Source organism: Triturus cristatus, chromosome 11 (assembly GCF_964204655.1).
Source record: "Triturus cristatus chromosome 11, aTriCri1.1, whole genome shotgun sequence".
Classification (NCBI taxonomy): Eukaryota; Metazoa; Chordata; class Amphibia; order Caudata; family Salamandridae; genus Triturus; species Triturus cristatus.
This window is the reverse complement of record NC_140594.1, coordinates 940,398,990-940,411,424: the sequence shown is the minus strand read 5'-3', so window position 1 is coordinate 940,411,424 and position 12,435 is coordinate 940,398,990. Positions and strand designations below refer to the sequence as shown.

Genomic DNA, 12,435 nt, shown 5'->3' with positions numbered 1-12,435 from the left:
ATGAGGCGAAAAAACTTTTCAGTCTGTAACAGACATTTACAGATGGAGGATTCATCATAAGAAATAAAGCCTCCTCATATGTACCACTGGAATATTTCATCCATATTGGGGCAATATAGTTGTTTCTTACTTTCTCCAAATCTGGACAAAAGGTTACTACAATGTTCAAAATCGCTTTGATAACTTTTGAATTTCGTGAGTTTTTTCAACTTCAAAGCCAGAAGATTGATCAAATTGGTTGCAAAAATTTCTACTTTTGACAGGTTTAATTGGGCAGCTAAATGGAATAATAGATTTGAAAAGGTAAGAGCATTTAGATAATCATGCATAAAGGCCCTCAAGGTAAGTTTTTTAGGGGCGTTTTAATGGCTTGCAAAAAGCCTACAGGCATCTGGAAGGATTTAACTATAAAATTGATGCTTGTTACGGCCGGCTCTAAACTAATCATCTCAATTGAAGGCGACTGAAGACGACTGACCCAAGCAGTTAGTTACTTTAGGGCACAGTTATAGTTACTTCACTTAACTATAGATGCATGCTGTATGCAGCAGTGAGTGGAAGCAAAATGTGAATGCCGCTACAGCAGACCAGGGGATGAGAAGGGCTTAATGAAAGCTTCATTCAGTAGGAATGTACAGTATATGTGGTTTTTTTTTAATTCAAAACAAAAGTTTTTTACTAAAGCCAGACCATGGCTTAAACTTTATATGCAAATCCATCAGGATAAATTAACTATTTACTATTAATGTTGAAGGGTGGGCCACTCATTAGAAGCCTCCTGACACTTTTACAGCATGATGATCATCTTGGTCAGTGTGCAGAGGCTTTATGTCAGAATATTCAATACAGATAAATTGACATAAATATCACGTTATGAATATGAATATGATTTAAAACATATTATCCCATTGGGTGTAGATTTTCTATAATTTACTTCAATGTGACAATATTTTGTAGAAGATACTTAAGATACAATATATACACGATACACCACTCTGATAACAGTTTTCAAGTACCACACCATATGTGGGAAACAATCTCAGAGATGTAATAGAGCATGCAAAAAAGAAGCAGATGGGTATCTGCTCTTTCAGCAAGGGGTGCACCAAGCCATGCAATCCCAGAAAGCTCATTCCTTTCGATAGGGGCCGTAGCAACCCTATAATTCAATAGGGATCAGTGTTTCCCACAAGAGTTACATACATTCGCAGGATGTAGAAAGCTATAATACTTTCCACCAGTGGAGCGGAAGGTTCCGAGCCATCTCAGAGGGTCCTGACATTTCTAAAATGAGTCTCAACCATGGACTCTCATGGTCAGCAGGCCTCCCCACAGAGGAGCATATTTGACCAGGAGTGGTCAGTCCTTGCTGCAGGATATTAGGAACCATGAGATCTGAGGGGCCTTCGTGGGGCACACAGTCCTAGAATCCCAATGGGCCCAGTCCATCGTGCAATGGATCCAAAGCTTTGAGATCCAGGAGTAGACAGATTTTCCAAAAGGGCACCCACAATCATGGGATCCTGGAGCCTGCAGTCATTTTTACATGTGGGGTCCAGGATGACATCCCATGATTGTGGTTGTAATTTTGGGCAAGTCATTTCAACAGGGAAGTCCACAGCCCCCGGATACCGGGGAAGCCATGGAGGCTTCAGCTTTGGCTGGATCAGGAAGGGGAACAAGAAACATTCCAATGGGTGTTCTGCCCACTGACACCAAATATGCAAGAAGCTGCAAGAACCATAATAATATTTCAATTGCCAGCAGGAGCAGCAGTATAAGGCAAGACTGGATCTATTCTGAACTTACATTATGTTGTACCATGGCATATATGTTCAAGTGAGGAGCAAGGGTTTCAATGCCCTGGACATATAGTGATATTTTGTTCCTCTCATCCTTCCTCTCCTACTTGGTTGCAGAACCAACCTTTATAGGAGCACCTGGTACCTGTGGATGATGCCCCCTAAGAGGCTGTAGTGTTTTACAAGTTGTTGTTCACCTTTTATCAAGTTGGACCCTCTCACCCTACAAAAATATTGCATCCACTGAACTGCCTACCACTGTTTCACCAAGAGAAATATGCATAAATATATATACTCTTTGTAACTCCACATCTCCTTACATTGAAAATGTTGTGAATGTGATATGGCTGTCATGTGATATTATTGCATTAAATACAGGGAGGGTATACTTTTTTACCTTACTTTAAAACACACTGACCGCAGCATTGAGCACCTATCCTCAATGAGGTATCTTACTAAAGCATTCTCTGAAATACTTACACATGCTTGAGAGATGGTAATTCATCAAAGGTCCCAGGCAGCAGGCTGGAGAATATGTTTCCAGACAGATTCCTACAGGAAAGTTGAGAATGCACAAACATCAACTGAAGATCATGGGGAAAGCATTATTTACACTACCCACTGCTCAACTGTCTTTAGCTTGCCATAAAGCTGAATTGGTTGGTGATGATTCTGAAGTTCAGACAAAGTAATTAGGTATTTTGTGGACCATTGGATGGTAAAATCCACCTCCTTGAGTTGATCTGTTTAGGAACTGACCAGTTAATCCAGTTTGCTTCAATCTCGAACCGGATTAATCCTGCTGATTCAAAGAATGGAACAAAAGGCTACATGTACCATATGTACATAACTGTCAAGTTGTTAGTCCTGGTCTCCATTAATCAAATGCCAACTTTCTCACTTATTCTCTAAATAACTATTCAATGCACTAATGTGATGTGCCTTTTAATCTTTGTGTATATGTGTTTTGGGGAAATGCTAATTGTGGATCAATAAACCAATTAACAAAAAGCACATGGGGATTGACAGCCAATCAAAGAGCCTCCCTTGAGCTCAGGAAGTTGTAGCTGCCTGCCCCAAGCTTACCTTCTTTTCATGGGTGGGAAAGCTCAGGGCTTTTTTACAGTTTCACTTACAGGCGTGTGAGGCTGACAAGGCCACGGAATAGGGCAGCGGCGAGACACCCAATTCGGTTATTCGACAGGTCTCTGTAGGAAAAAAATACAAAATTAGATCGATCTTATCCACAAAGTGTTGTCCGACACGCTGGACAATAGAGAAATATCCTGACATGCCGCTAAATCTAGAAGAGCAACTGACTGTGGAAGAGTGACTGAGATGCCAGACTAATTCCGGATATGTGCCCACCTCTTCCTCACTCTAACTCCTCGAGAGTAGACAAGGAAGTGGGCAAACTGAGCGGGCCAGCTAGTCCTTATGTAGCAACCCCGAGTTGTTCAAGTAATACATCCACATGAGGAATACAGCGAGACAGGAGGGTGGTCAGTGGGGACAGGGAGGAAGGACAGTGAAGGAGGGACATGTAAACAGACTGATTAGAGGTGAACCAAGGAGGGAGAGGAAGAGACAGACAGACAGGAGAGATAGTCAGAAGGAGCAAGGACATGGCAGACGAGTTGAGAGAGGAATCAGGGTGCGTGATTCCGTCGTGCGAGCTCTGGGTCTGCGAGAAGGCACCCTGCAGCCCATGAGCACAGTTCACTTCACTTCACCCTGGATACCTCCACACTCTTGAGAAGCACAAGGCTGCTGCAGTTGGGGGCAGTAGGGGGAGAGTCCCTCCACATGGCTTGGATGCAGAATTCAGCAGCAAAAAGATGGGGACCTGCGCTTCATGAGTAGAAGAGCAATGGCTAACACCCCCATGATTCCCAGTTTCTACCCAGAGGGATCCCCAACTTACAGTCGCTTCAGTTCGGCCAAGCCCAGAAAGACGCCATGCTCCAGGGTGCTGATCAGGTTGTTCTTGAGGTCTCTGCAGACAAGGAAATAGGGTAGAGTCGGTGAGAGGTGGTAACAGGCAATAATTCATTCTTTCATCCTTTTCCATAGAGGGCATTTACAATCTAGTGTTGTTCACCATGACACTTTACAAACACAAGTTACACACTATGGTTTTACGGTTTTACATGATGCACACTATGAGCTTAATCATTTCTAAGCACTTGGGCTATAGTGCAAATGAAAGGTGATAACATGAGGAACAGAAAGGTAATGTGGTTGACTGAAGTTTGCTCTTCACCCTATGACATTGACAAAGCTCCTCACACTATGTCCAGGGACATAAGAGCCTCATTCTGTGACCATGTGGCTAATTCCCACATACTTCGTCCATGTGCCCAAGGGCCTCATACATTGTCCATGTGTTGAAGCTCCTTACACGGGGTCCATGTGCCCAAACACCTCACACAGTGTCCATGTGCTTAAGCACCTCACACAGTGGCCATGTTCTGAAGTGCCTCACACAGTGTCCAAGTGCTCAAGAGCCTCATACAGTGTCCATGTGCCCAAGCACCCCAGTGTCCATGTGTCGAAGCACCTAACACATTGTCCATGTGCTCAAGTGCCTTGCACAGTGTCCATCTGCCCAAGCACCTTGCACAGTGTCCATGTGCCCAAGCACCTCGCACAGTGTCCATGTGCCCAAGCGCCTCACACAGTTTCCATTTCACCAAGCACCTCACACAGTGTCCATATGGTCAAGTACCTCACACAGTGTTCATGTGGTCAAGCGCCTCACACAATGTCCATGTGTTGAAGCGCCTCTCACAGTGTCCATGTGACCAAGTGCCTCACACAGTGTCAATGTGTCGAAGCACCACATACAGTGTCCATGTGCTCAAGCCCTTCATATAGTGTCCATGTGCCCAAGTGCCTCATACACTGTCAATGTGCTCAAGCGCCTCATACACTGTCCATGTGCTCAAGCGCCTCATACAGTGTCCATGTGTTCAAGTGCCTCACACAGTGTCCATGTGTTCAAGTGCCTCACACAGTGTCCATGTGCTCAAGCGCTTCATACAGTCTCCATGTGCTCAAGCGCCTCACACAGTGTCCATGTGTCAAAGCGCCTCATACAGTGTCCATGTGCTCAAGCGCCACACACAGTGTCCATGTGCCCAAGTGCCTCACTCAGTGTCCCTGTGCACAAGCGCCTCACACTGTGTCCATGTGCCCAAGCACCTCACACAATGTCCATGTGCCCAAGCACCTCACACAGTGTCCATGTGCCTAAGTGCCTCACACAGTGTCCATGTGCCTAAGCACCTCACAGTGTCCATGTGCTCAAGCCCTTCATATAGTGTCCATGTGCCCAAGTGCCTCATACACTGTCAATGTGCCTACGCACCTCACAGTGTCCATGTGCTCAAGCATCTCACAATGTCCATGTGCTCAAGCACCTCACACAGTGTCCATGTGTCGAAGCACCTCACACAGTCTCCATGTGCTCAAGTACCTCACACAGTGTGCATGTGCCCAAGCACCTAACACAGTGGCCATGTGCCCAAGCACCTCACACAGTGTCCATGTGTCAAAACGCCTCATACAGAGTGCATGTGCCCAAGTGCCTCACACATTGTCCATGTGCCAAAGCGCCTCACACAGTGTGCATGTGCCCAAGCACCTCACACAGTGTCCAAGTGTCTCATACAGTATCCATGTGTCAAAGAGCCTCACACAGTGTCCATGTGCCCATGTGCCTCACACAATGTCAATGTGCCCAACCAACTCACACAATGTCCATGTGCCCAACCAACTCACACAGTGTCCATGTGTCGAAGCGCCTCATACAGAGTCCATGTGTCAAAGCACCTCATACAGTGTCCCTGTGTGCAAGTGCCTCATACAGTGTCCATGTACTTAAGCGCCTCACAAAGTGTCCATGTGCTCAATTACCTCACACAGTGACCATGTGCCGAAGTGCCTCACACGGTGTCCATGTGCCCAAGCACCTCACACAATGTCCATGTGCCCAAGCGTCTCACACAATGTCCATGTGCCCAAGTGCCTCACAGTGTTCATGTGCTCAAGTGCCTCACTCAGTGTCCACGTGGGTCGGAATTAACACCACACGTTAAGTAAGTGTTAATTGGCCATGAACTTAAGACTATTTGGGATATTGTTGGTAGTTTATTTTTAGCATGGATACTTATATAGATTATGTTTGTTTACCCCGCAGTTATACGGATTGCAGCAGATACAGGTTGGTGAAATTTGATGTTAATACACGCGTGGGTGGCAGGGCACTCACGTGTGTCGGTTTCATAGAGGTTCTTGTTGCTATGATTGTCACCGCACAAATTTATAGTTGTGACTTACAATAAATTTGACACTTGGACTTACATTTTGTCCACACTTTTGCAAGTTTTTTATCCTTTTATGCCCAATGATTAACTCATATGTTTTCTGCGTAGCCACTTTCCTCACCATGTCAGTGCAAATTCAGAATGTACTTTTGCACAACTGTATTTGGTCACAGTGGAGGAATGTAGGTGCTTTCTACCTAAGAGATGAATAGGATTATTGTTATCAAGTATTTACTGTGATTCATTATTTCTTATTTAGCCTTGAAAAAGTCGCATGTAAATTGAGAAGGCGACGAAACACATGTTGGCATTTGGCATTGGCTTTTCTACCGAATCACAGTTCTTGTTATTAAAGAAGTACCTAGAAGAAAACCAATAAGAACAAGTCTCGCATCAAAAAATTATTTCTGAATTGATTGTTTTTTTTGGAATCCTGATATGAAGGACACTATGATGTTATTTATGTTGTGTGCTAAGGGTTTTGTATTTATGTGTGTACTGTAGCTTCTAGCCACAGTCTTGTTGGAAGAGTTTGGTGGTTCTCCTCTCCCCTTTTAGCACCACACCAAACACCTATCCATAATAGCTATTTGGAGTGAAATTTTCCAGGAGCGCCTTCCCTATTGTAAAGAAAATACCACTATCTTTGTAATTGATCCATGTGCTCAAGTGCCTCACTCAGTGTCCATGTGCCCAAGCACCTCACACAGTGTCCATGTGCCCAAGCGCCTCACAGTATCCATGTGTCGAAGCGCCTCACACAGTGTCCATGTGCCCAAGCACCTCACAGAGAGTCCATGTGCCCAAGCGCCTCACAGTATCCAAGTGTCGAAGCGCCTCATACAGTCTCCATGTGTCAAAGCGCCTCATACAGTGTCCATGTGCCCAAGTGCCTCACAGTGTCCATGTGCCCAAGTGCCTCACAGTATCCATGTGTCGAAGCGCCTCATACAGTGTCCATGTGCCCAAGTGCCTTCACAGTGTCCATGTGCCCAAGTGCCTTCACAGTGTCCATGTGTCAAAGCGCCTCATACAGTGTCCATGTGCCCAAGTGCCTCACAGTATCCATGTGTCAAAGCGCCTCATACAGTGTCCATGTGCCCAAGTCCCTCACAGTGTCCATGTGCCCAAGTGCCTCACAATATCCATGTGTCAAAGCACCTCATACAGTGTCCATGTGCCCAAGTGCCTCACAGTGTCCATGTGCCCAAGTGCCTCACAGTATCAATGTGTCAAAGCGCCTCATACAGTGTCCATGTGCCCAAGTGCCTCACAGTGTCCATGTGCCCAAGTGCCTCACAGTATCAATGTGTCAAAGCGCCTCATACAGTGTCCATGTGCCCAAGTGCCTCACAGTATCCATGTGTCAAAGCGCCTCATACAGTGTCCATGTGCCCAAGTCCCTCACAGTGTCCATGTGCCCAAGTGCCTCACAGTATCCATGTGTCAAAGCACCTCATACAGTGTCCATGTGCCCAAGTGCCTCACAGTGTCCATGTGCCCAAGTGCCTCACAGTATCAATGTGTCAAAGCGCCTCATACAGTGTCCTTGTGCCCAAGTGCCTCACATTGTCCATGTGCCCAAGAGCCTCGCAGTATCCATGTGTCAAAGCGCCTCATACAGTGTCCATGTGCCCAAGTGCCTCACAGTGTCCATGTGCCCAAGTGCCTCACAGTGTCCATGTGTCAAAGCGCCTCATACAGTGTCCATGTGCTCAAGTGCCTCACACAGTGTCCATGTGCTGAAGCGCCTCATACGTTGTCCATGTGTTCAAGCTCCTCACACTGTGTTCATGTCTAAGCTCCTCACATGATCTGTGCCCCAAGATCCTTACACTATCGGTCCACATGCCAAAATATTCTCCAATTGTTTGCCCACACTTTTAAGTTGATCACACACTGGCACAGATATGCTAAAGCTTTGCATTGGTGCTCGCACGATGCAATATGTCACAAATGATACCATTGGTCAGCGTTTAAGCGAAAATAGAGTTTTGCAACAAAAGGCTAAGTATGGACAGCGCTAAGGGGCAGTGCGTCACACAGTGCAAAACTCCTTGTGATATCCAAAGGGAGCATCACTGGGTGGGAACTGTGCAAACACTGTCAGCAGCCCCGAAAAGCCATCATTGCTACAGTCATATAAAGTAGCGCCACATAACAGTACTTTGAATACTGACGTCAAATGAAAACAGGGTCAAACAATGGGCAAACGTTGGGTTGAGCCACATTGGGACACTGTTCCATGCTTACTATGTGTAACAGTAACGAAGTGTATAGATAAAAGACAATGTGCTCTTGGGCGCCATTTACATGAAGTCAGTTACACTTGAAGCATAGCTTGGAGTACCAAAGTCATGCAAACACTGCTCACATCAATCATTGAGTTGAGAATGCCACTATGGCTACACAAAGCATGGTAAATCTAGCTCAGCACTGCTGGGCTTCACACAACATTGCAACACTCACATTGCGTCACATGAATTTTAGCAGATAAGCCTCTCTCCATCCATGTGGCTTCTGGTTTTCTGGCACATCTACAATGTCACTCTGCAGATGCAATGCTTATTGACTTTGTCAGGAAACTGACAAATGCTGTGCTGCTGAATAGACTAATGTGGGCTTCCTAAACTAGGGCCTGGCCATAATCCCTTCTGTCACTGCAGCATTCCAATAGGTTTGAGGTCACTTCCAGAGCGAGCCTTGGTCATGTGTGTCCTAAACTATACTCTTAGTGTACACTAACGAGAGTGAACACATATTACGAGTTGGTTTCACTCTATACTGGGAGGTTTTGGGTGTCACTTTACTGATAAAATGCATGTAATACGTTGGCTGGAATTGCAAATGCTTCGTTTTCTGTATTTAAGACTTTGCTAAAACACTGAAAATGAGCGGGCGAAATGAAAGGTCTTGAAGTGTTTCTCTTTGAATGCTCGCCAACAAAATGGGACCTTACACAGGCTTCCTTATTCTGTGTGTCTCCTCACTCACTACTATATTATGAAAAACAACACGAGAGAGAGGGTAAGGACACACTCTTAGTCCCCCTAAATTATAACTGTTCAACAACGGAAGAGTGTGCAACAACAACAAAAAATTGAAGAAAATTGTGGATATATACTATGAAACACAAGTATGTATCAGTGCTGCAGTAGGCATCTCTGGTGGAACCCTATGATGAAGCATGTCACTAACCAGGTTGGTGAGTGAGGGTTCTTTAACTAAACCGGAGTGATTTCTCATTAGCGCACTGATATATACTTGTGTTCCATAGTATATATCCACAATTTTCTTCAATTTTTTGTTGTTGCACACTCTTCCGTTGTTTAACAGTCCTCACTCACTACGTCAGTGGACACAAGCTCTTCATTTATTGGCTGCCCGTGCACCTTGGTCTACCCACATCCTCGTGTGTCTTAAGCCAGCTGGGCTGAGCTCTTTGTAAGATGGATGATCTAAAACAGGACAGAATATCTTCTAGACAAGAACTCAACAGCTTCCACTTGAAGTAAAGCTACTTGGGACGTGTTCTACCTCCCAAATACCCCTAACACATTAGCGTGCACGGGACCAGCGTCACAGGCACTGTGTCACAACAACATCATGTGCCAGGGCCCTACGAACCTCGCCCAAAAAGATAATGAAACAAGCATTGGCATAGCCAATAGATCTCGCTTTTGGGACCTTATAAATGTTTAGCCATGCAACAGTTGCATAACTAAATACTTATAAGGTCCCAAAAGCGAGACCTATTGGCTATGCCAATGCTTGTTTCTGTTTATTACTGCTCTGTAGTAATGGCGGCGCATGGGTGCCACCATTACTACATAGAAGTAATAAACAGGAAAAAAAGAACTGGCTCACTGAGAACATCAAAGCGGCCGCGAAAGTGAAAGTGATCGCGATCAAACATCAAAGTGGCCGTGCGATCGCGAAAGTGAGGCGCGCACGCCTGCGCACATGCACTGTAGCTCTAGGCTACAGTGATAGCACTTTTTTGAGCCCTCACAAAAAGTCTCGCCAGATCAGCGCATGCGATGGGTCAGGCGAGACCTAAAAACAGGAGGAAAGAAAAAAAGAAAAAGACAAGATAAACAAAAGGAATAAAAAAAAGAAAAAGGCGTGAAAAACTGAAAGAATTAGTGGAAAAAAGAACGAAGGAAACAGAGGAAGAAATAAAGAAAGTAGAAAAAAAGTGTAAAGGAAGAAAGAGAACCATACTGTGAATCTAATTTTGATTAGTTACAGCCACAATTTACTGCACTGGCAGAAGTGTGGACTGAGGCGCTAAATGAAAGCACGCTATTACCAACCTGGTTAAGATGGAAAGAAAAGCGAGAAGAAACACTGACGAAAGATAAACCGTATAAAAGGAAAATGAAACAGTGGAAGGAATAAATTAAGAAAGATGGAAAGTACGAGAGATTTAACTTAGAGAAGATGGAGTGAGGTAATAGAGCAGTGTTATTATTATGCAGAAGAAGAGTTATTTCCTGGTAGTTTGAGTGCCAGGGCCCTGATGGGCATGTCAAGCGTCGGCGCTCATTCACACTCCAGGCTGCCATCGCGCGGGCTCCGCCGGTCCCAGGCTATCTGCGGGAGGGATACAGTCCGACCATCTATCACGCCCTGGGTCCTCATACACTCAAACTACAAAGGGAGCCGTGCCGGAGGCTGGCCACGGCACTCCATTCATAACAGGGACGAGCGCCCCCTAGCGTCGCATTGAACAACTGCGCACCAGTTACCCAGACTTCAGGCTACCTCCCACCAGGGAGCGCCTCGTTCACTGACGCTTTCATTACAGCCTTGTCCTGTGTTGTGAGCAGGGCCACTGGATTATGTGGCAGTGAAGGACCCTACTATGTGGCAGGGTTGACTGAATTATGGAGCAAGAAAGGGAAATTTATGCTGCGCAATGCGGTACATTTTGTGAGAGCACTACTAACACATTTTGTCATTAACACTGACTGGGCAACTGACCCCATTAGAACCAGTTCAACGCCCATATTCACCAGAAGCAACCTAAATATGGCCAGTCAACTTTTGCAAAATATCCTCCACTGCGCAGCAAGACCTGTTGCTATGGTTTTACCAAAAAGAACAGTTGATGGACAGAATGCAGAACAATGTCATACATTCACCCCACTTCAGAGATCTGGGCCTAAATCCATCGTTTTTTTGTTCACCATGCCATTCCAGTTTGGACCCAGCCATATGCAAATCAGTCTTGACCCTGCGCCCAATGGGAACAGTCCAGACCAAACTGCCTGGCCAGGTCCTCCCTGGACTGGAAACAAGCATCCTAGGACCGGTTTCGGGGTTTCACCCCTCTTCAGCCAGGATAGCTTGACTCCAGTGGCATGGAGAGCACGGGAGCCACGTCTGGGCATACCCGTCCTGCTCAGGGTGACAATTGCAAAAAGAACAGTTGATGGACAGGATGCAGAAGAATGTCATACATTCACCCCAGTACAGAGATCTGGGCCTAAATCCATCTTTTTTTGTTCACCATGCCATTCCAGTTTGGACCCAGCTATATGCGAATCAATATTGACCCTGCACCCAATGGGAACAGTCCAGCCCGAACTGCCAGGTCCTCCCTGGACTGGAAACAAGCATGGTTTTAGCAACTTGTTTGGCTAGAAACAATTATTTCGCTAACATAAGGGCGCCTCCCTTCCCATCCCCCTACCCAGCCACTAGTAACACAAATCAAGCACCGCTACGATGTAGCGCCTCTCCAAGGAAGAATTGTTTATTTGTGAAACTAAGGAGGCATTCTGGCTTCTTCCGCATTCCCACGTGCCACCCTTCCTCCACCAATCACACACTGAAATACACCTGCTGTGTCCTCTCCTCTCCCCCCTACACTTTATTTCCTTATAGTGTGTATGCGCGGTGTGTCATCATTCGCTTAGGTTTCTTTAGACTGCCCTACTGGTGCCCTCCCTGCCAACCCACGCCCCTTGGTTCATTTAATATAAAATCATAACAACCTTTTTTTTATAACAGCTCTTCATACAACAGCTGCAGTTTCTTAGAACTGTAAATAGCTGGTGTTACTATTACCCAACTTAAGGGTATTGCACTTAGAAGATTGTATGGATGTACTGGGCGATTCGAACTCCGGACATGCATAGCACAGCAGATGTCATCAGAGAGCTTTTAACTCTCTCAGTAAGTTAGTGTTAGTTCCCTGGAAAACCCTGAATAGAGTGGGGGTTCAGCTCACATTTGGATCTTCAGCACAGCCGACGTCACCAGGATATCAGCTGTAGACTGACACCTTTTTTGTTTTT

The 12,435-nt window shown here is 45.6% G+C and overlaps 1 protein-coding gene across 1 annotated transcript in view; it reads right to left on the bottom strand.

Annotated features, from left to right (window-relative positions):
- The window catches only part of ADGRA2 (adhesion G protein-coupled receptor A2), a 511,074-nt gene that overhangs the window by 121,565 nt on the left and 377,074 nt on the right, over window positions 1-12,435 (bottom strand). Inside the window, exons 3-5 of the mRNA XM_085634945.1 lie at window positions 3,727-3,798; window positions 2,939-3,010; window positions 2,283-2,354 (exon numbers count right to left, since the gene is read on the bottom strand). Of these exons, the coding sequence (XP_085491071.1) occupies window positions 2,283-2,354; window positions 2,939-3,010; window positions 3,727-3,798 (216 nt within the window). The remainder of the gene's footprint in view (window positions 1-2,282; window positions 2,355-2,938; window positions 3,011-3,726; window positions 3,799-12,435) is intronic.